Here is a 22,607-nt window from a genome sequence, read left to right on the forward strand (position 1 = left end):
AAAAAAAAAAAAAAAAAAAAAAAAAAATCTGTTTTAAATTTCATGTTCTCACTGTATCTTTAAGATGCGTTTCACGTACTTGCATGTAACCAGTGTAGTAAACAAGCTTATTTGAATAGAAGGCGCTCTTTAATGATAATTTCAAAAATAATGATAACGGCTTGCCATTTTCATCAAAGATTAGCCTTAATGTTTTTACCTAAAACTGTGTGAGAAATCTTTAAAATTTGTTGTCTAAGATTTTGTTTTTCAGTCAAATTATTCCAGATACTCCTGTATTGTTTCTCCCTTTGAATGCTCATCTATCCATCCATCCATCCATGGTAGATGAGATACTTTTTAGTGCTTTTTTCCCCTTTTAAGACATCCTACATCATCTGTTTTTATAGTTGGAGAGGAGCAGTCCTATCACTTGATATTCAGTTAGTTAGTGGTTAAGAGATGCATGACCTCCGAAGGGAGGAGAGACCAGCAGCTGTGCCAGAAAAGAGTTGGTTACTGAATGGAGACTGTTTCCATTGGGATATATGGAGTGTGGAGGATTCAAGGGTTTTTTTGGAGCATACAGCCACAAAATCTTAAATGGATTGCCAACAATCCTTGACAGATTGACTGTGTATCAGTTCCACAGTGACTAAACAGCAGACTGTTTATAGATAAATGTTTCTTATACTAAATGTACAGATTTGCACAGCAGCCTTCTGACCCCGAGGAGAGGAGAAAACCTCTGACACCTCTCACTGAAATGTGTGCTCTATCTTCTGTTGGTATTTATAGGCGGACACTCCAATGATAAGGTGGCACTGGCGGTCTGGAGACAGAAAATGAGGAACGAGGGCTGACTTTACCAGACAGAGTGTGAGGCCTCCCACTCTTCTTGCTCACAGCCTTTCTGTATAATGGTGCAGTGTTTGTGTTTGGGTTTAGGGTGCTTACTGAGGGACACAGAGACTTCCCACCTCCTATTTTCTGCTTGAATAGTTCAGAAGACGCCTGAAGACGGTGAGGAATAAAAGGGTTTAAAAGTAATGCATGATAAAAATAGTTCTGTTCTTTGCATGTACTGTATCAGATATCGTTGCTTGTTTGACTCCGTACAATAAAGATCAGTATATGACACAACATTGGCTTTGTGAGTGGTTTTGCCCGTTGGCATTAGGTCAAGTTGCATAATATAACTTAAGTTCTTATAATGAGACACTTCAACAAATTTGCCATGCTTCTCTGTTAGCAATATATCAGTACAATTACTCAAAATAACAAGTATCAATGCTGTATTAAGTAATAAGATGTATTATTGCTTTCAGCATTTCAAATATCCATTATACAGCCATGGTAGTTTCAATAATGTAAGAGCACAGTAAACTTTATAATGTAGTGAAACAAAGCACATGCAATTAAACAATGATGGAGGAAATCGAAGTCAACGATGTAAAGCCTGTGGACATATGTATGGGTAAAGATGATTAAAAAATATCTAAAAGGCAGTGATTAAAATTTTTAGCCCCTGGCTCAGATTTTTATCTCATTTTAAAACAAATTTATTCAGGAAGGAGGATAAAAATGCAAGGTATGCTAACAAGGGGGAAAAATAATTGTGAGAAAGTCAAAATGCACATATACTCTATTAAGCAAACACACAAATGTATAGAATAATCATTAATTTCCTTTGCATAAATCCCTATTTCATAACAAGATTACTTTAGTATTATTACAAAAAATACTGTCATCCATACAAAGCATCTGCACTGCATTTACACATAAAATCATGCCAACTTTGTCTATTATAAATTATGGTGAACAAACCCTGACATGTTTCTTTTCCATATAGCTACTCAGGTTTTCAACATGCACCGAACTTCAATCCCAGATTAAAGACTTTTTTCTAAATGAACAATATAAATTGGTTAAATAAGCGAGTATATAATTATAATGATTATAAAGATGTTGATGTGTGTGAGGGAACTTGATCCATAAGTTTGGATAGACATCTAACTCACCTTATGAGCTAAATTAAATTTGCTTTAGAAACTTGAGCATGCCACTGTTGAACACCAGCCTTGCACACAGCCAATAAACCATTCAAACATGGAAACAAGACATCTGTAAAACAAACAACCCTTCTAGAAAATGCAATAAATCTCACATATATCCATAAACTGAAAGGCATTAAAAAGAAAGCAAAGAAAATCAAACCAGCAAAAGAAATTATCTATGGTTAAAAAAAAAAAAAAAAAATCAAATACTTTGGCTACAACACAAATATAAAGAACAAATGTGCCAAATAATAAACACTATGTAACACAAGATAAACAACTTTTAGATTGTAAATGTAACCAATTTTCATTACCTATCAAATAAAACATAAACGTCTAAGATTTTGCAGCTGTTAACTACAGTACATCAACTGAAACAGATCAAAACACTATTTGTCTAAATATTGTTAGCAACACGTGTTGCTTTACCAAACAGATCTTCATAAGCACTGAAGTTTTTCTCAGCATTATTGGAAGGCAGTTATGCTTAAGGAAATGGTTTCAATTGTACAGCAACTCAATCATCACTTAGATTAAAAAACAAACAAAACAAATGTATTGCATTGTAATGCTTAATGACCTCAAGCTGAAACTCACACACCTACACACTGGAAATTCGATTGATAATGATACTGGAAATATGACACGTTTTCTGAAAATTGCGACTCCAACCAATTCCTTTAGGACATTAGATCAGAGCACTTTCTCTCTCAAATGAAAGCTACATCACAATAATTTCTCGACCTACAAGGGTAGTGAAATGATAATAAAGGATCTTATCGGTGAGAAAATTAAATTCTAGTCTAAACTCTGGTCCTGATTGCGCAATGTTTTCCTATATCTGTGCATGCCTGGTTTGATTAAAGGAAAATCAACATTTCAAATAACAGCCATCGGAGCAAAGATATCGCAGAAAAGACTTGGTAAGGAGACCGAGATAGTGTAGTCTCTCTGATGTGGTTGTACTGTCAAGATTGTCCAAAGGCGAAGAGAGGCTTCCTCAGGTCCGAGATGAGCACGGGAAAGCTGGCTTTAGGGGAATGCGGTGGGATACAGGCTCAGGGGCTGGCTCTCATTGGTGGGGAGAGGGGACCGGTAGCCCTCAAAGTTCCGGGGGATGCTTCCACTGGTGGAACCTGAGCTATTGCTGAGTGTCTCGATGCTTCCCTCCCTTAGCAGCTCTGCTGCATGAAAAAAGAGAGAGAGGATGAAAACACACGCAAAGAACATAACATTTAAGGAACTTCCTTGTGCATTTATAAAGGTAACATTTCACTGCAATGCTTGATGTCATCACTGATTTTCTCCTCATTATTGTAAAATGTGCCTTAAAAACTTCAGTGTCTCTATTTAGTAGAACTACTTCAGACAATACTAATGTGAAAAAAATTATTCTGTGACCTCACAAATCTTAATGTTCAATTACATTTTATAAAGGAAAAGGGTAAATGTTTGCATGCCATTCAAAAGAGGAACACTGCTGATGTATTGTTGAAAAAAGAGAGAGACCTCAGAGATATCCTTGGTATAAAGTATTTAATAATGCTGAACCTCTCAGAACAATGGCACGAATGTTGAAACATTGTAAGAAACTTTGCTTGGGAACAATATTATTTGTTGTATAAAGAAATTTTTTTTTATGGTTCATTTAAAGTAAATTACAAACCAAGATTATAAAGAGGTCTCATGAAAAAATCTTTTTGGGAAATTGGAACCAAATTTGATCAAAACCCCAATAACAATAAAAAAGCCTTTTATTACCAAACATGGACCTTAAAACTTTGAACTAAAGTTGTTGCATCAAAGGACAATGAGATTATTGACCACACTATTAATCCCTACTTAAATTAATACAAAAAGACTGCATAAAAAGATGCTTAGGTGGAAATCGATATGCAAAATGATCTCATAAAGGGCATAATGGTCTTTCTTAATCAAGAAGACATTGGGTACAATTACTTTATTATCCTTGTACACCATTTATAGATTTACACTTAGTGACTATTAGATACACCTGTACACCTACTTATTCATGCTATTATCTAATCTGCCAATCGTCTGGCAGCAGTGCAGTGCATAAAATCATGCAGATACGGGTCAAGAGCTTTAGTTAATGTTCACATCAACCATCAGAATGAGGAAAAAATTTGATCTCAGTGATTTGGACCGTGGCATGATTTTTTGGTGCCAGACGGGCATTTTTTAGTATTTCTGAAACTGCTGATCTTCTAGGATTTTCACACACAACAGTCTCTAGAGTTTACTCAGAATGGTGACAAAAACAAAAAACATCCAATGAGTGGCAGTTCTGTAGAATGAAACATTTTGTTGATGAGAGAGGTCAAAGGAGAATGGCCAGACTGGTTTAAGCTGACAAAAAGGCTATGGTAACTCAGATAACCCATCTGTACAATTGTAATTAGCAGAATAGCATCTCTGAATGCAAACACATCGAACCTTGAGGCAGATGTGCTACAACAGCAGAAGACCACGTCGGGTTCCACTTCTGTCAGCCAAGAACAGAAAGCTGAGGCTGCAGTGGACCTACCATCTGTGTACCTCAGCAGAAATCGAGATTCATCAGACCAGGTAATGTTTTTCCAGTCTTTAATGGTCAAGTTTTGGTGAGCCTGTGCCCACTGCAGCCTCAGCTTTCTGTTCTTGACTGACAGAAGTGGAACCCGACATGGTCGTCTGCTGTTGTAGCCCATCCGCCTCAAGGTTCGATGTGTTTGCATTCGGAGATGCTATTCTCCTCACTACAATTGTACAGATGGGTTATCCGAGTTACCATCAGAGATTATTAAGCAGAGATGGGCCACTTCTATTAAAATGAATGGGAGAAACTGGAACGCTCAACCAAGGAGCTCTGAACGCCCAACGATCAACGGATGTAGAAAGGAAGTCCCACCTTACAGCTAAAAGAGCCAATCACCTTTTAGATACAGACATCACCTGTCAATCAACAGAACACGCATGTGCATTAGCTACACAAGCCGGGAAAACTGCATATTTTTTTAGCATAATATGAGGTGAATAATCACAATTTATGATACCAGTATTGTCAGATTTTATTGCTGATTTGAAAAAATTTCTTTGATCGTAATCTTGACCAACCATTATTGAGATTTTGGTCTTTCTCCATTCATGCAGATAGGAGCTGCACTGGCATGACTGGAAATAGCCTCCCTAGGGCATTCCAAAGATGGCTGACAGTGGACTGACTTGCGAGACAGACTTTGGTTACCATAGCCTGTCTGTCAGCTCGAACCAGTCTGGCCATTCTCCATTGACCTCTCTCATCAACAAGGCGTTTTTGTCCACAGAACTGCCACTCACCCAACCATCTGGCACCAAAAATCATGCCATGGTCGAAACCACTGAAATCAAATTTATTCCCCATTCTGATGGGTTATGTGAACATTAACTAAAGCTCCTGACCCATATCTGCATGATTTTATGCATTGCACTGCTACCACACGATTGGCTGATTAGATGATTGCATGAATAAGTAGGTGTACAGGTGTACCTAATAACGTGGTTGGTGAATGAATAATTCATCATTATGACAAAGCAAACCTGGACTTTTGAACATTGTCCAGGTTGTTCCACAGAAAATACAGGCACTTCAAAATGATTAAAAAGCAGTTAGAGGAGAAGGAGAGACAAAATGTTACAAAATGTAGATTTTGGGATTAAATATAATAATTGGCTTTTTTTTGGTAAGGGCTTTGTGCACAAAAAGTAAACTATTTAATAAATGATTGATTAAAGGGTAAGATAGCTAATTGAACGTACAATGATGGCAATAATTATATTAAAATAACGTAACAGCATTTGTGGATATATTGGACAATCATTCAGTTTTGGCAGCTTTTATAGTCTGTTATTTTCTGCATGATTTGTATTGTATATATTGTGGATGTTACATGTGGTTAAATATTCGCAAGTGTATACACAGACGCACTACAGCGTGGACTCATAGCTGCTGTGATATATACGGTGTGTTGAACATATGTCAGATGTAGACTGGTCAAGTCCATAACTTTGCAGTTATTATCTGGTTTGCATACAGAACGTCTCACACACACGCCGAGCAGTGCTAAAATGACGGCAGGGATCAGGTGGCTGCATTCCTCCCTGATGATTTGCGCACGTGGGGGAGGAGAGGTGCTGTTTGCTTGCTTTTGTGAGAGTACACAGTGACAAGTGCTCGTAAATCCTGTTCTACAGCTCAAAGTGAAAGAAGCGTGCCAGGGAAGAGACGGTGACTCTGCTTTTCCTCGTGTGCCCAGCAGACAGCACAGACACACAGTGCGGCAGGGACTATACTTGCTCAGTTCAAACAAACACCTGTTATATGATGCCACGCAGCCTTGCAGCAATTAAAGGCAGGGCCCACACCTGGACCAGAGAAATTTGCTGTTGTGGACTGCAGGCGGCTTGTGTTTGTTTGTGAATCTGCATGTAAGAGAGCGCCAGCAGTGATATGTTTCTGCTTGAAACGGTGCTCTTGGGCCCTCAGAGTAAATAATGATGCCACGCACATACGCACATTATTAGTATTCTAAACTGGGACATAGCATAGACTTTTATTGTTTTCTATAAAATTATTTGTAATCACTATAATCTATCCCTGATCCTAAAATATATATTTTTTCATTTATAGAATAAAAAGTCCTGGACACTGCTGTTGTTTGCAAGAACACTTTATATTATTAATAAATACAGCAACGTTGTGGTCATGCAAACTTTGTTGAGCATTTATAAATGTTGCGGTATTATTACATTAAAATTATTCTTTACAAGCAACAGTAGTGTGCAAGGTTTTTTCTTATATCCTCTGAGCACTGTTTTTTTTTTTTCCCTCTATGCATCAGGTGTGCAAACAGGGGGTCTTTTTTTTTTCTTTGTTTATTGGGGAAATTAATAAATATTCCAACTGAGGACATCTCTGACTGATGCATCCATCTGTTTTGCTTTTACATTATTTTTGTATGTAAACATGCAATAATCTCGCGCAGGAGTGCATGTTTATTTAGATGCCTTGTGAAGTCAATAATAATTTTTTATGTTCTATTCTAATTGTTGAGCTTTTGTCTAGCTTTTTTTTTTTTTTTTTTTTTTGGTCTGAACAGCCCTCATACGTCCCTTTGGATAAAAGCGCCTGCCAAATATATACAGTAAATAAAGAAATGTAAAACAAGGTATGAAAGTGACAAAAAGAATGTTTTGTGAGATTTGGCTTATTTTTGGGGACTACACACACACAATATATGCTGCATTGAGGGGTGCAGCTCTGGCCAGTTCTTCTTTACATGCAATTTACTTCCATATAGTATATACTGTACATATTGTACATTATCTCAAGCAACAACCTTCTAAATTAAAAACACATACACACTTAATACGGTCTCCCCAAACAACTGCCTCTTGGATCATACAGTACATGCATTACACACTGTTGATTTCTTTCTGTTTCCTGCATCACTGTAGGCATGTCTGATTTTTCTGTGGACCCTGCGGCTGCACCACAGCAGAAACAAGGCTCCAGCAAAACACTATCAAACAGGCTGGTTTTAGGCAGTAAACACCAGTCCACCATGGCATCAACAGACATTTCAAGATCGTAGAATTCTGTTTGCTGTGGGTAACCAGCACATGCTTACACATTAGACTCACTCAGTAAAGAACACGAATGAGTAACGGAGAACATGCGGGCGTGCATGCAGCGGATTTCGGTGGCCAAGAGTGATCTGATCATTAGAAGGAAAGAAAAAAGATCAAAGCAAATACAGAGCACTTAATTCAGGCTGCTGTGCCAATGTAAATGCCAATGAGAAAGTGGACCCAGTCTGTACCCCCATTATGAAGGAGAGGGGTGGGTAAACGGGCATAGGGCCTAATTTAGCCTGATGTTCTTATCCTTTAAGGGTTCAGTTTTTTGTTTGCACTTTAATCTTAGCATGGCTGCAGCTGGATTTTGTTAGCACACGCTTGTCATTAAAAGATTGAAATCACTAAGACGGAATTTTTTTTTTTTTTTTTAAATAAATTGATGCTTCTGTTCACCAACGTAGAATTTAAAGGGACAGTTCACACAAAAATGAAAATTCTGTCATTACTTAGTCACCCTCATTTCATTTCAAACCAGTATGACTTTCTATCTTCTGTCAACAAAAGGAGATAAATGAATGATAAATCAATCCAGTTCATTACAATGGCAGTAGACAGCGACTCACTTTAACATAGTTAATAAAGCATCCAAAAGTGTCAAAGTAGTCCATACGTCATTTTACAAGTCACCATGGCGACTGGTCAAGAGACGTGGAAGAGTCAATGAGGTTTTAATGTTGTCGACGTCAACCCATATTGGATTCGATGCTGTTTACATAGTTTATCAATGATTTGAGAGTAAAAGCCAACTTAAATTATGGTCTGTTCATCATACAAAATGATTGTATGCCTTCAGAAGACCTGGAATGTGATGCAAGCTCTACTTTAATGACACTTCAGAGTGCTTTATTAAGCATTAAAGTGAGTTGCTGACTTGCTGTCATCTTCCATTGTATTGAATTCAGCCAACAGGACTGGATTAAATTATCATTAAATCATCCCCTTTTTGTGTTTCACAGAAAAAAGTCAATTACATTATTTTATTTTATTTTTTTAAACAACATGTAACTAATGGCAGAATTTTTATTTTTGGGTAAACTATCCCTTTCATTTATCTAAAATTGAAAAACAGACATTGTAAATTGTTATTACTATTTAAAATCAGTTTAATTTGCAACAGTAAGTCAGTTTACATGCACACCAATATGCTGATAACTCCCAAAATCATCTCATTTTAAAAACCTGATATAATCAAGTTATTATCTGCTTTTGACATCAAACCATGAAAAGGCATGCGCGCTTGTGTACATTGGATAAGATAGTAAAAATGCCAGGTTAAGTGTTTACATGCAATGCGTAATCGGTGTTACGGGCAAAAATCTATGACCTTACCCCAATAAAGGAAAACAGGTTAACACGTTTAAATGACCACACACGTTGTTGGCTTATTAAGCATAGTCGAACATGTAAAAACGTGCATGTAAACGCGCTTAGTTAAGATACAACTCTAGGAAACGGGTTTCATAGGCAAAAAAAGAGGAGATACATCTGAAATGGACAAATAAGAAGAAAAGGGGCAAATGGGCAAAATAACAAATATTGTAATGGTAAATGATGAGAAAAGAGTATTATGAAAGGATGATTCTAAGTTTTAGGTGTTTGCTACCAGAATGCCAAATGTCTGCACAACTGTCATTGCTGCAAGTAAATTGATTCCAAGTAGAGGATTCTCAGATGAACAAAGTTTGAAGACTTAAAATAGAAACAGTCTTTACTATCATTTTTGATAAACTTAATGCATCCTTGATGAGTAAAAATATCAATTTCTTTCAAAAACTAAATTTTTAGTGATTCGATTGTGTACACATCTCAAATGAGATATTATATAGACCTGTACTATGTCATTTATTTTATTCCTCAATGAGCACAAGGGGAGATACATGTAAAAACACCCTGAACAGAAATAATATACACATCGAGACACATAATTTGTGCACAACACAAACACACACTGTTGATAGTTCTTTCACAGCCCCTGTGCGATTATCCCTCAAATGAAAAGCTGGCATTAAGGAAGTCTTCCTCTTAAAAGGTGGGCATTAGCAACACTCTAGCTGAGGGTTTTAGAGGTACTGTGAGTGTGTAAGGGACACTATCGCCGAGACAGGGCTTCATCCTCTATCTAGTTTGCTCTTTCTGTCTGAGCTATTAATAGTGTGTGTGTGTGTGTTTGTGTGTGTGTCTCCTTTCCGGATTGGAAGCAACAAAGGGGCCTGGACTGCAGACCGAGGCCTGTGCCATACAGTCAAGGACTTATCAGAGAGGATAGAAGGCAGGAATTACACAATCTTTACTTAACTATTTAAATGGGGTCATAACATAGACATCTGCTGTTTTTAAATAGAGATAATTATAATTACTATAGACTTATCTTAACTCTACCTCTAAAAGAAAATGTTTTGAATTTTAAAAAACTGAATTTGCTTCAAACAAAAGGTTTTGTGAGATTTAGCTCACTTTCTGGGACAATTTTGTCCACAAACTATAGCTCAGTATGTGTGAAAGTCTCCATATTTCATGGTCATTACCGAATGCTTTCAGAGCTGTGCAGGTAAAGGTGGCTGGCCCTCAATGTGCTTTCAATTAGCCCTAATGAAAACCTATTGCAACCTTCCCTGCCCTGCACATACATCCTCCAGCATAAACACCCAGCAAGGGCACATTTCTCATTTACTCATTAGAGGCAGAACTGTGCTGTCGGCAGAGGCCATGGTGATGCGTGTAAGGGATTAGACATTGGCTTGCTGCACGCAGACGGCTCACAGGGTTAGGCACCCAAGATAAACCTCTGATGGTACGATGGTGTTTAGGGGACTTGGAATGTGACGACTGAGTTGCATGGACTGCTTTTATGACACTTTTTGTTGCTTTTTAAGCTTTAAAGTGAGTCACTATATCCTAGGGATGTGCAGAACGGCAAATTTCACAGACTTTTAAACGTAAATTTTGGAGTTGACTAGTCAACGAGTCCAAAAAGTAAGAAACCCTCAGAAAACAGTCAAAAAAACAATGTGTTTATGCAACCCATTTAAGATACTTTATCAATTCCAACAGCCAAATCCAACACTAAATTCTGCTGAAAAGGGCAGTTTAACTGCGACGTGCTTGCCTTGCATTGATCACAGTACATTAAGTATAGAACATGACATGCATTAACTGAATCAATGTCAGCAAATACAGGCATATTAATTAAAAACAATTGAATGAATTGTGCAGGACCAATACAGCAATCCTGACAGCCTGTTCTAAATGGAATTCACCAAATACAAGTTACTTAACACACAGTTGCAATCAAAATTATTCAACCCCCAAGACAGTAAGGATTTACAAAGGTAAGCTTTTCTGATGACCCAGAATTTTTAAACTTTACATCTATATCAGCTGAGTGACACATTCAAAGTCATAGTGTGAATATATAACCTAATATTTCTAAATAGCAGGATTTTTTTTAAATAAAGCCATGTCATAATTATTCAACACCTATTGCATGTAGCTGTTTCTTAAATATGTAAGGCTACACAAGTAATTGTTTAAAACAAAATTAAGTCATCAATATGCAATTGTACTTATATAAGTCTTAAAATTTAAGTTTAGCGTTGCAAGCAAAAATGTATTTCTATGCAAAAAATGCAATTAAAAATAAGCTGTCTCAAAAGCTAATAGAGGAGATTATTTCATTACACAAGAAAGGTCATGGCTAAAAGAACATTTCCAAGGCACTTCAATTTCCAATAGACAAAGTTGGCAGCACCATTCATACATTTTTTAAATATGGTATAACAGCAACCTTCTTGGGGTGTGGAAGAAAGCAAAACTTCAAGTGAAATGTTGACTTGAATATTCAAGAAGTAATTAGGAAAGACCTGTGGAGTCCTGGAAGAAGGTTTTATAGATGTATGACACTAAACTGAAAATGAGTTTTAGACCCATGGGTCAGCAGTACATCTGGAGTAAGATGACAAGAACGACACCATCCCCACAGTCAAGCATGGAGGTGGGTCAGTCCTGATATGGGGGTGTTTCGCAGCTGCAGGAAACAGCTATCCTGACTATGTGACTGACACCATGGATACTTTCAGGTAGTGGGCCATTTTGGCATGAAATATGTGATGCCTTCAGTGTGTAAATTGAAGCTTGGTGATCACTGGACTTTCCAACAAGACAATAACACCAAGGATACATCCAAGTTGTCCAAAATCTGGTTCAGGGATAGGTCGTGGAATGTCCTTAAATGGCCCTTTCAGTCCATCATTAAAATCCCATTGCAAACCTTTGTTGGGATTTGAAGCAAGCAGTGGCAGCACAGAAACCAAAGAATGTCAATGAGCTGGAAGCTTTTGCTCATGAGAAATGTGTAAAAATTATAATAGAGAGGTGTACGAAGCCTGAGAACACTTACCTGAAACATTTATTTGTTGTTATTAAGGATAAAGGATGCTCCACAAATGATTGACTTTGGGGGTTGAATATTTTTGACATAACATTTGTGGAGAGAATTAGTTATTTTTTATTTTAAAATTTGGGTAAACTGAACTCTTTGTTCTCAAAATCACTCAAATGTGTATTAAAAACTTACTTTGACTGTTTACTGAGGTTTTAGCTGATGTGTTTTAATTCACATCACTGGAATGTATTGCTGGTCAGGGGGGTTGAATAATTTCGATTGCAACTGTATTTAAACAGAGAGTACATTGTTAAAAAATTATTAATAGGTAAGCAAAATCTATGAGAAAAAAATGCGCTGAAAAGAAGGCCTGTGTCAGAAATATACAATAAACCAAATGTATTTTTCTAAACATGAGCACTCATAATAAAAGATAGTTTAACCATTAAGCAGGCATCATGTTGAAAATAACCTTCATGATCAGCAGGGTAAATAATAATAATAAAAAGAAAAAATTGGCATGCCTAGCCTACTAGCCTAAAACAGTCATTTTCTAGGGTACTTACTCAGAACACTAATTTTGTAAGAGCAGAATTAACATATCAACATGGTTTGGTGAAAGATGGAACATGACTCACCTGAGGCGATTATCCTGCACTTGAAAAAGCCAGCTCCACATGTAAATAACTTGCAAGCGCGCACAGATTTAAAGAAATATACAGCTAAACGTAAATGTGTAAAAATGTTGAACAGTTTAATGGGGAAAAATCTTGGCCAACTAGTAATTCCAGTGTCGACTAGCAGCATCAGAACCGTTTAGTCGACTAGTCTCGCACATTCCTAAACTGCAACTGTATTGAAAAGACAGACCGAGATATTCATTCAAAATTATCCTTTTGTGTTCCAAATAAGAATAAAGGTCATACAGGTTTGGAACGACATAAGGGTGAGTAAATTATGACAGAATTTTCATTTTTGGGTGAACTATCCCTTTAAACCATGTAATGCTGCAATTCCTAAAAAAGTTACCATCCAACTGGAAAATAACTTGCCAAAGACAACTTTTACTCGCATTTAGCATTTGCCAAGTGTTCATTTTTGACCCTGCACATCTCTTTCTGATAATTACAAAAAAGAGCCTTTAATTTCAAATACATTAATGTTGAGTAGATGCAAGTTTTCTTTGAGTGGTGAAGTAATGTGTGATGCTCTCTCTTTAAATTGTCAAGACAGTAACTTGAGCATTAATGAATGAGAAAACTTTCAGTCGTAAAAAAGATTTCAGATTTATGACCATCATCATGACCACACACAAGCTGTTTCTGTCAGAAGCGGCACTATACGGATGTTGACGGTCTCACTTTCCTGTCATGTTTCTAACTAGAATACAGTGAGTTGAGTGCTTGTCCTCATGACACACGAAATGAAAGCATTTTCATGTTCCACCGTGTAATGTCCGAACTCAACAAGGCTCTACTGTAGCATAAACACAGAGGTGTGAATGACCCTCCACATATATACTTGTGTGCTTAAATCATTAATTTTCTCCCCAGTCTTACTCTTTCCATACTAAAATTGCATGAAGGTGATGAATGAGCTGGAAGGGCTTGAAAAAATGTCCCTAGGAAATGTTAGAGGAAGCATTCTCCTCTGACATACATGATGCTAATGTCTGCCATTTCCATTACTGCAGTGTCTTTGAGCAGGTTTGCAAAATTCGAATACAAACTAGATTTTTACACTTTATGAAGACAGTCAGCAAATGTCAAAAGAGCCCAGACCCAAGTCTCTATGGTATTCTGGGCCCTAGATATGGCTCTGGTGTATTCATAAATCCATATATGAATAGTTCACCAAAAACAAAAAATTTGCCAAAATTCACTCATGTTGTTCCATACGTGTATGCTCAACCTCGACCACATCAACCTTATAGCACGCATGAGTGCTATAAGACGAGAGAAATTCACGAGAACTTGAGTTGTTTGTAGTGCTAAACAATGCAACTACTCACAAGAGCAAGCCATTGTGAACTAGCTTCTCTCAGTGAGCACGAGTGCACAACAGATGGCAATTTATCTGAAAAATTACTTAAATTCCAGGTTGTTTCTCACCAAAACCTAATGCATCCCCCTTCAGAAGACTTGGAATATGAGGCAAGTCTTAGGAAGCACCACTAATGACTCTCAGACTACTTATATCGTAACATAATTGGTTTATTTAAAGTATTTCTGAATAGTATATAGTGTTAGCAAACTTTTAAAATGTCTTGTGTCTGGGGAGACATTTCACTGCTATAAAACACATTGAAAGCAAACAGTCGAGGGCTAAATGTGACCAAAATCCATTAAGATTAAAACATGACTAATTTTTTATTTTTCAGACAGGCTGCAAGTAGACCATGGCCTCTTAATAATTTTTTTTTTTAAAACGTCAAACAAAATCTCTCGGATTCTACAAGCATTAAGAAGGTCTATTCCTGCTACCAGTGTAATTGGTTAAATAGTTGCTCAAGGCACAGGTCTCAGATTTAGGCCAGTGGGATGGAAGGCTCATGCCATTTACAATTACAAACCACTCAGACTGGTGGCTTAATTTGAGTTTTGATTCAATTAGTTGATTTAATTGCTGTCCATATTACTTAATGTCTCTTTGATTGATGGGCCCGGTCAGTGTGATGGCCGTGGTGGAGCTGTATGCCATGCCATGCATCTGAAACACTGAAATCCGAAGATGTGGGGCCAGTACACACAAACTCTCTCTCTCTCTCTCTCTCTCTCTCTCTCTCTCTCTCTCTGATGGAGTGAGGTTCATTAAAGCCCTGTAGCCCAAGGAGGTATCCTGCACCCAGCTGATCTTTCAGTGAAAAGCACCATTGCTCACTCACTCGCCCTGGAGCTCGGCTTGTGTGTGCTACCGAATACCGACATCACGTTACACCTAAGCTTTCATCTACCAGCCACAAATGCATTAAGAATAAACAGCCACGCATGAAATCTGCTTTGCATAATTGCCATTTTGCTTTGCATTAGTCAGATCATCACTAAGCAATTAAATAATAGTGATAAATGATGTTGTCCTCTTTGAGCACACAATCTGTTAGATCACCTGAAAGAGGCGGAATGCCTCTAGAGGAAGAAAGAGAAAAATGTTTATTCACAGCACAGAGAGCTGTGTCTCCTTCACTTCACATCCTCGCTCCTCTTTTCACTTTCCTGGAAAGCGCTGCAGTCAGGTCAGTGATCTCATATCAGCGTGGCAGTGCCTGTACCGTCAGCACTGTAACGCCTTTCAGCTACGCCTCCAAGAAACCTCTCCATTATGTCCTCTATCACTAATTCATGCAACCTCTTTTACTGATACATACACAGTATACAGGTGCATCTCAATAAATTAGAATGTTGTGGAAAAGTTCATTTATTTCAGTAATTCAACTCAAATTGTGAAACTTGTGTATTAAATAAATTCAGTGCACACAGACTGAAGTAGTTTAAGTCTTTGGTTCTTTTAATTGTGATGATTTTGGCTCACATTTAACAAAAACCCACCAATTCACTATCTCAACAAATTAGAATACATCATAAGACCAATAAAAAAAAACATTTTTAGTGAATTGTTGGCCTTCAGGAAAGTATGTTCATTTACTGTATATGTACTCAATACTTGGTAGGGGCTCCTTTTGCTTTAATTACTGCCTCAATTTGGCGTGGCATGGAGGTGATCAGTTTGTGGCACTGCTGAGGTGGTATGGAAGCCCAGGTTTCTTTGACAGTGGCCTTCAGCTCATCTGCATTTTTTGGTCTCTTGTTTCTCATTTTCCTCTTGACAATACCCCATAGATTCTCTATGGGGTTCAGGTCTGGTGAGTTTGCTGGCCAGTCAAGCACACCAACACCATGGTCATTTAACCAACTTTTGGTGCTTTTGGCAGTGTGGGCAGGTGCCAAATCCTGCTGGAAAATGAAATCAGCATCTTTAAAAAGCTGGTCAGCAGAAGAAAGCATGAAGTGCTCCAAAATTTCTTGGTAAACGGGTGCAGTGACTTTGGTTTTCAAAAAACACAATGGACCAACACCAGCAGATGACATTGCACCCCAAATCATCACAGACTGTGGAAACTTAACACTGGACTTCAAGCAACTTGGGCTATGAGCTTCTCCACCCTTCCTCCAGACTCTAGGACCTTGGTTTCCAAATGAAATACAAAACTTGCTCTCATCTGAAAAGAGGACTTTGGACCACTGGGCAACAGTCCAGTTCTTCTTCTCCTTAGCCCAGGTAAGATGCCTCTGATGTTGTCTGTGGTTCAGGAGTGGCTTAACAAGAGGAATACGACAACTGTAGCCAAATTCCTTGACACGTCTGTGTGTGGTGGCTCTTGATGCCTTGACCCCAGCCTCAGTCCATTCCTTGTGAAGTTCACCCAAATTCTTGAATCGATTTTGCTTGACAATCCTCATAAGGCTGTGGTTCTCTCGGTAGGTTGTGCATCTTTTTCTTCCACACTTTTTCCTTCCACTCAACTTTCTGTTAACATGCTTGGATACAGCACTCTGTGAACAGCCAGCTTCTTTGGCAATGAATGTTTGTGGCTTACCCTACTTGTGAAGGGTGTCAATGATTGTCTTCTGGACAACTGTCAGATCAGCAGTCTTCCCCATGATTGTGTAGCCTAGTGAACCAAACTGAGAGACCATTTTGAAGGCTCAGGAAACCTTTGCAGGTGTTTTGAGTTGATTAGCTGATTGGCATGTCACCATATTCTAATTTGTTGAGATAGTGAACTGGTGGGTTTTTGTTAAATGTGAGCCAAAATCATCACAATTAAAAGAACCAAAGACTTAAACTACTTCAGTCTGTGTGCACTGAATTTATTTAATACATGAGTTTCACAATTTGAGTTGAATTACTGAAATAAATGAACATTTCCACGACATTCTAATTTATTGAGATGCACCTGTATGTGTAGATTTTTTAAGAAAAAGTAAAGTGTGTGAGAGAGAGAAAGAGTTTGGAAGAGATAGAGAGAGAGAGACTACTCTGTAATAAGTTTAGAGATGTAGGAGAAATACATTATCTTTATTAATGTCTTTGAATTATGATTTTTTTTTTTTTTTTGGCATTTTATTGAATATTGTATATTTTAATTATTATGTTCATTACCATTAATTTCACCATATTTTACTTTTAGCATTATAACTATTTGTTTTTTATTTTTTTTATTCTCACTGATTTTGCTATGTATTTTGATGATTTGGCAATATTCAGTGTATAAAAATCATGCCAATTAAATGTTTTCAAATTGAAATTGAGAGAGGTGTTCATTAATGTTAGTTATTTTGTTGTATCTTGCTATTTTTTTTTTTTATTACCATTATTATTGTTTTGTGTATCTTTTTAAATGTTTAATTTATTTATGCATTAATTTAATTTAAGGAAACATATTTTTATTTATTTTATTTTTTTGTATTTTTTCCCCTTTTCTCCCTAATTTGAAATGCCCAGTTCCCAATGTGCTTTTAAGTCCTTGTGGTCGCATAGTGGTTTGCCTCAATCCGGGTGGCGGAGGATGAGACCACCAACCTGCGCATCTTATCACGTGGCTTGTTGAGCGCGTTGCCACGGAGACATAGCGCGTGTGGAGGCTTCACGCCATCCACTGTAGCATCAACACTCAACTCACCACGCGCCCCACCGAGAACGAACCACATTATAGCGACCACGGGTAGGTTACCCCATGTGACTCTACCCTCCCTAGCAATCGGGCCAATTTGGTTGCTTAGGAAGCCTGGCTGGAGTTACTCAGCATGCCCTGGGATTCAGTACACTAGCGAACTCCAGGGGTGGTAGCCAGAGTATTTTACCACTGAGCTACCCAGGCCCCCACTTATTTTTATTTATTATGATTAGTTGTACTTTTTTTTCACAACTTTTGTTGTGTGTATTGATGCTTTGGCAATACTGTATGTAAACACAATCATGCCTGTAAAGTATTTTGTAAACTGAAACTAAATTGAACTTGAAATAGAGTGTGAGAGGTAGAGAGCATGAACGAGAAAAAGTGTACAAGATGAGGGTTTCATATATAGCAGTATTTAATAATGAACTATTATTCATACTCCTGAGAGTCTAAATGCAGTAAATGGCATATCGGTCAAGATTAGTTGTGGTATCACAGCTCTGAGCAGTTCTGGCAGTAGAGCAGAAACGTGAAGCATGTCTCAGTGACACCTGCCTCTTGCCTCCATTTGCAGGGCTCTCAAATGCCTGCCGCTTTCATCATGTTTCACCAACACCATGTCTAGACATCCTGGAACATCTTTTAAAAGTGCTCCTTCCACCCCCTCAGCTGTTTCGCTTTCTTTCTCTCTGTCTTAGCCTTGCTCTTTCCTTCCGAAACACTATTTTCTGACTGTCGCTCCCTTGAGCAAGCTGTTAAGTGCAGCCTCAAAACATCCCACAAAAAGCCCATTTACTGCAAGCTGGGATCCTTCTGTTTCTAGCCTGCATCCCAGTTTCTCCGCCATTCTTTAGTGTATTTGCAACTAGTTTGCAGGCTAGATGACCAATGACAAAAAAGCAGGGGAATAATGTTAAAATGATATACAGGCCCAATGTGTCACTGCCAGAGAGAGAGAGAGAGAATGAGAAAGAGAGCGTGTGGTTGTCGCAGTGTGGGCTCTGAATGCAGGAATTATTCATCATCTCACCCTGTCGTTGCACATTACTATCAAACCCTTGGCTGGACTGAAGAGAGTGACCATGGAATGAATGGATGAGAGCTGAGGGGAGAAAATAATGATTGTGCTCCTATTTTCACAATTCACTCCCCTCCAGGACACCACACTATGCAGCAATGCACTAATGCCTCCAGGATGCTTTCACTCAAACTAGCTTCTTTTTCCACAGTAGGGGTGACTCATGTGTGTGACAAAGTGATCTTATCATCTAATAGCTATAGTCTAATATTTCTTGCAAATAATTTGGATGTGCATTGTGGACAGTGTGGCTGAACCACAAGTTCAGCCTTTGATGTGACTATCTGATGCTATTGCTTTAGCTCTGTGGAAGGGATGGGCATGAGTACCTTAATGTATGAATACTACTCACAGAAATGATCAGTAGTAAAAACTAAATAGTTGGGTGACTTTTTCAACATAATGGGTGGTATCTTGCTGTCTGATTGGTTAGATTAGGGATAGCCACTATACAGGGACATTGAACAATGATTTTCAGTGCGCTGTTGTGTTCAAAACATGGAGTGCAACAGATGGAATGGAATGGGATGGCATGGATGGATGGATGGATCTGTCTGTCTGTCTGTCTGTCTATCTATCTTTCATCTCTAAATCACCTTATAAGAACAACCACAGAGAGCTATATGTATATTTCTTCATGTGTTCATGCCTGACATTGCCTAGTCTCACAAAATGTGAGTACTTATGTCAGCTACAGCTGAGCCCAATGTCCAGAACGTCAGGGTCAATGGCACAGCAAAATCCCTGAGAGCCACAGGTCTTCACTCAGCAACAACTCCAGAGAGGTCAGATCAACACAGCATGCAGAAATGGATCTAATATCACAACAATCATGCCTGTCCTTTCTTCTCCTGTCCACAAATGCAGTTTCATAGAGTGCTGGAAGAGGGCCCATTTGTTCAAAGCCACATGTACGAGGCAATACAAACTTCTTACAATGATACGTGCCTGTTAACGCCAAAGTCTTTCAGCACAAATTCACGGTCTAGTACGCTCCCTTGAACTCCACTGAGGCACTGGGATCAGAGATTGAGCAGATCCAGATTAGTGCTGGGTCTGTTTGTGTAATCCATCGTCCGTGTGCTGAGTATACTGTAGGTGGTGGATGATTGATTAGCAGCCTGCTAAGTCCTCTGCATGGCGGGTGGATGGGCTGCTGTGCTTTCAGCTGTGCCTTGTTGCTCTAGTGATGGCTATCGCTCGCCATTAAAACGAGCCGTGACATCAAGGCATGGAACACTTTCTTTGGTAATAGCTCATGATTTGGCGAAACTTGTGACTTGGTCCAACTTAAACAGGGAATATAACTGTCATTAACCAGGTAAGCAAATAATGGGAGGATTTTGACTAAGCCAGGAACAGGATCTACCCCGCTGTATGCTGAAATAATCCGCTAGGCCATTACAGTTATTCAGGGTTCAAGCGTTGGAACAATGACCAGCAAATGTGCCTGTTTCATATCATCAACTCGAGGCTTGTTTATCAGAGTAGCAGCTTATTCAGTGCTGTGAATGATCAACACCAAGCACAGATTCATTTTCATCTTGGTCAAATCTCATTGTTCTGTTAGCACACAGTACATGGTAAATGCTAGTCTAATTTCACTTCCTAGTGCCGTATGTCATGAATTAGTATATCACAAACACAAATTTGGGCACTAGCAGGGGTCTTGATCTTTCTGCACAACAGAATGTCATATCTTTTTCTGTGTTTATTTGGGGTTTAATGTGACCAGTACCTTTTCAAAACAGATAATGTACATACATAACGGCATTCATACATTAAACAAATGCCAAATCGCCAGTGTGCATTAATTGATAGAAAATAAGGCTTTGTGGTCATATTTACACTTGTGCTTGTCCTCTGATGACCTGAGAGATTTAAGACATGATGACATTTCCGAACAATATTTCTAGCCTGAGAATTGGGTGTATGAACTAGGGAGCTTATTCAGACACAACCTCAGTGTGTGTTAGCCCAGACAATGAAATCTACTCTAAAGTTCAGCATAAAGCCCTATAATAACACCATCAACTCATCATTCAGCATGAAAACCTTGATCTCACCAGCTGATTAAATCAACAGTCCCTTTTACTGGCCTCATCAGATAACATACTGTACACAAGAAAAAACAGAATCATTAATTAGGCTTAAATTAGTGGTTTCTTTATATTCTTAAGATAATATCAGATCGCCATGGACCACATCCAAAGACTACTCGGAGACAGGTTGAGTAAGTCCAACAAAACCATGCATTAATAACCAACCCCATGTCAAATAATTAACTCAATCTTAAAGCCAGTTTGAACAGTACATGACAATTTTATAAACTATTCTAAAAGTGTGACGACCTGGTGTGCATAGGCCAGAATATGGAGTGATGAAAGTTTTGCTGACTTTGGAGAGGTTGAAAATACAAACATCCTGCTTCACGACTGCTAACAGCCAATCGAGAGAAAGACAGGTTTTTGGCGCACTGGAGTGTCTGGCCATTGGCGAAGTATGTTTAGACACAAAGAAGCACATTACTGACAGATATAAGTGCATTGTTCCTTGTTTGTGACAAAAGCTCTAATCATCATAAGTTCAGTAAGTCACAGTTCAGTCAGCTGTCAGGTGGTGGTCACAGCATGTGTGTATGTGTACATGTGTGTCCATTTATATAAAAAAAAAAAATAAGTTTGCGTTCATGTGTTCTTTCACCAGCTTCCAAGAATGACCGAACATTGTGTGTACTTGTGCAATGGAGCCTTGGCGTGTTTGTGGTAATTTATGCCTTCATGTGTGTCCACTTGAGAAACTTTGTTTGTATAGGAGCGGATGCATGTGTGTTTGTTTGATAGAGTCTACTGTATGTATGTGCGTGTTCTAGTGACACTAAAGTTCTGCCCTAAGTGTTGTACTGTATACTCAGGCATGTCTAGAAAGAAAGAAAGAAAGAATACTTGAGAGCTGTCACTAACATCCTCCTCACAATGCAGCTATTGTGGCGTGTCCCGCTCCAACAGTGTGGGCTCTCCGTCAAGTGCATAAAAACCCATCGGCCTTAATAATTTTAAATGTACATGTACATTTAGAACAGCAGACAGAGAGGGAGAGAGAGGGCTCTCTTAACTTTCACACTACCATAAATATCTGCAACAAAACGGTTCCACACTACTATTTTGCTAATCTATTCTTGCGTAGAAATCTCCTATCTTTATAATGATTTGATTTTAGATACTTTTATTCCTGTCTTAATAGGAAAGACAAGTGTAGACAGGAAAGTAGGGGTGACAGAGAGGAAAACAGATTGGGACATAACCGAGGTCGAACGTGAACCCCTTGTGCCAACAGCTCTTATATGTTCTGGGCATTTTGACAGCCCACCGCCCCACAGCAAAACCTCTATCTATTTTTAAAGTACATTTAAAGCACTGCAGAATTCTGTCTGATGCATTTTAAAGCATATTAGCATTGCAATATTAATTATATGAGCCATGCTTGCATTGCTACTTTTTCCTGAAAAGGAAGCTGTGTGCTATAAGGCAGGCAGGGAAATAGATATAAATTGTGTTTTTGGGGGATGGCTGAAGTAATGAGGAATGACAGAGACAAAATCCCTGTGTGTAGCCTCAGTAACACTGGCAGCAGTTGTGCAGGGAGGGCCACGGTGGCTGACAGGGTTGAGCCCTGTCCACTTCCCCTTGCTTAAATGGAATTTATGTAAGGTTAGCACCAATTTGCAACATTATGCCGCAGGCCAAAATCTAATTT

At 38.4% G+C, this 22,607-nt stretch overlaps 1 protein-coding gene across 7 annotated transcripts in view; it reads right to left on the minus strand.

The window, feature by feature from the left end:
- Nucleotides 1-1,606: 1,606 nt before the first annotated feature.
- LOC127430254 (BCAS3 microtubule associated cell migration factor-like) overlaps nucleotides 1,607-22,607 on the minus strand; it is a 302,893-nt gene continuing 281,892 nt past the window's right edge. For 4 of the 7 annotated variants that reach the window (XM_051679931.1, XM_051679927.1, XM_051679929.1 and 1 more), the window contains one exon: nucleotides 1,607-3,220. In XM_051679931.1, the coding sequence (XP_051535891.1) occupies nucleotides 3,069-3,220 (152 nt within the window). In that variant the 3' untranslated portion in view covers nucleotides 1,607-3,068. The remainder of the gene's footprint in view (nucleotides 3,221-22,607) is intronic. The other 3 variants (XM_051679932.1, XM_051679928.1, XM_051679930.1) reach the window with 1 other exon arrangement.

Source organism: Myxocyprinus asiaticus, chromosome 39 (assembly GCF_019703515.2).
Source record: "Myxocyprinus asiaticus isolate MX2 ecotype Aquarium Trade chromosome 39, UBuf_Myxa_2, whole genome shotgun sequence".
NCBI lineage: Eukaryota > Metazoa > Chordata > Actinopteri > Cypriniformes > Catostomidae > Myxocyprinus > Myxocyprinus asiaticus.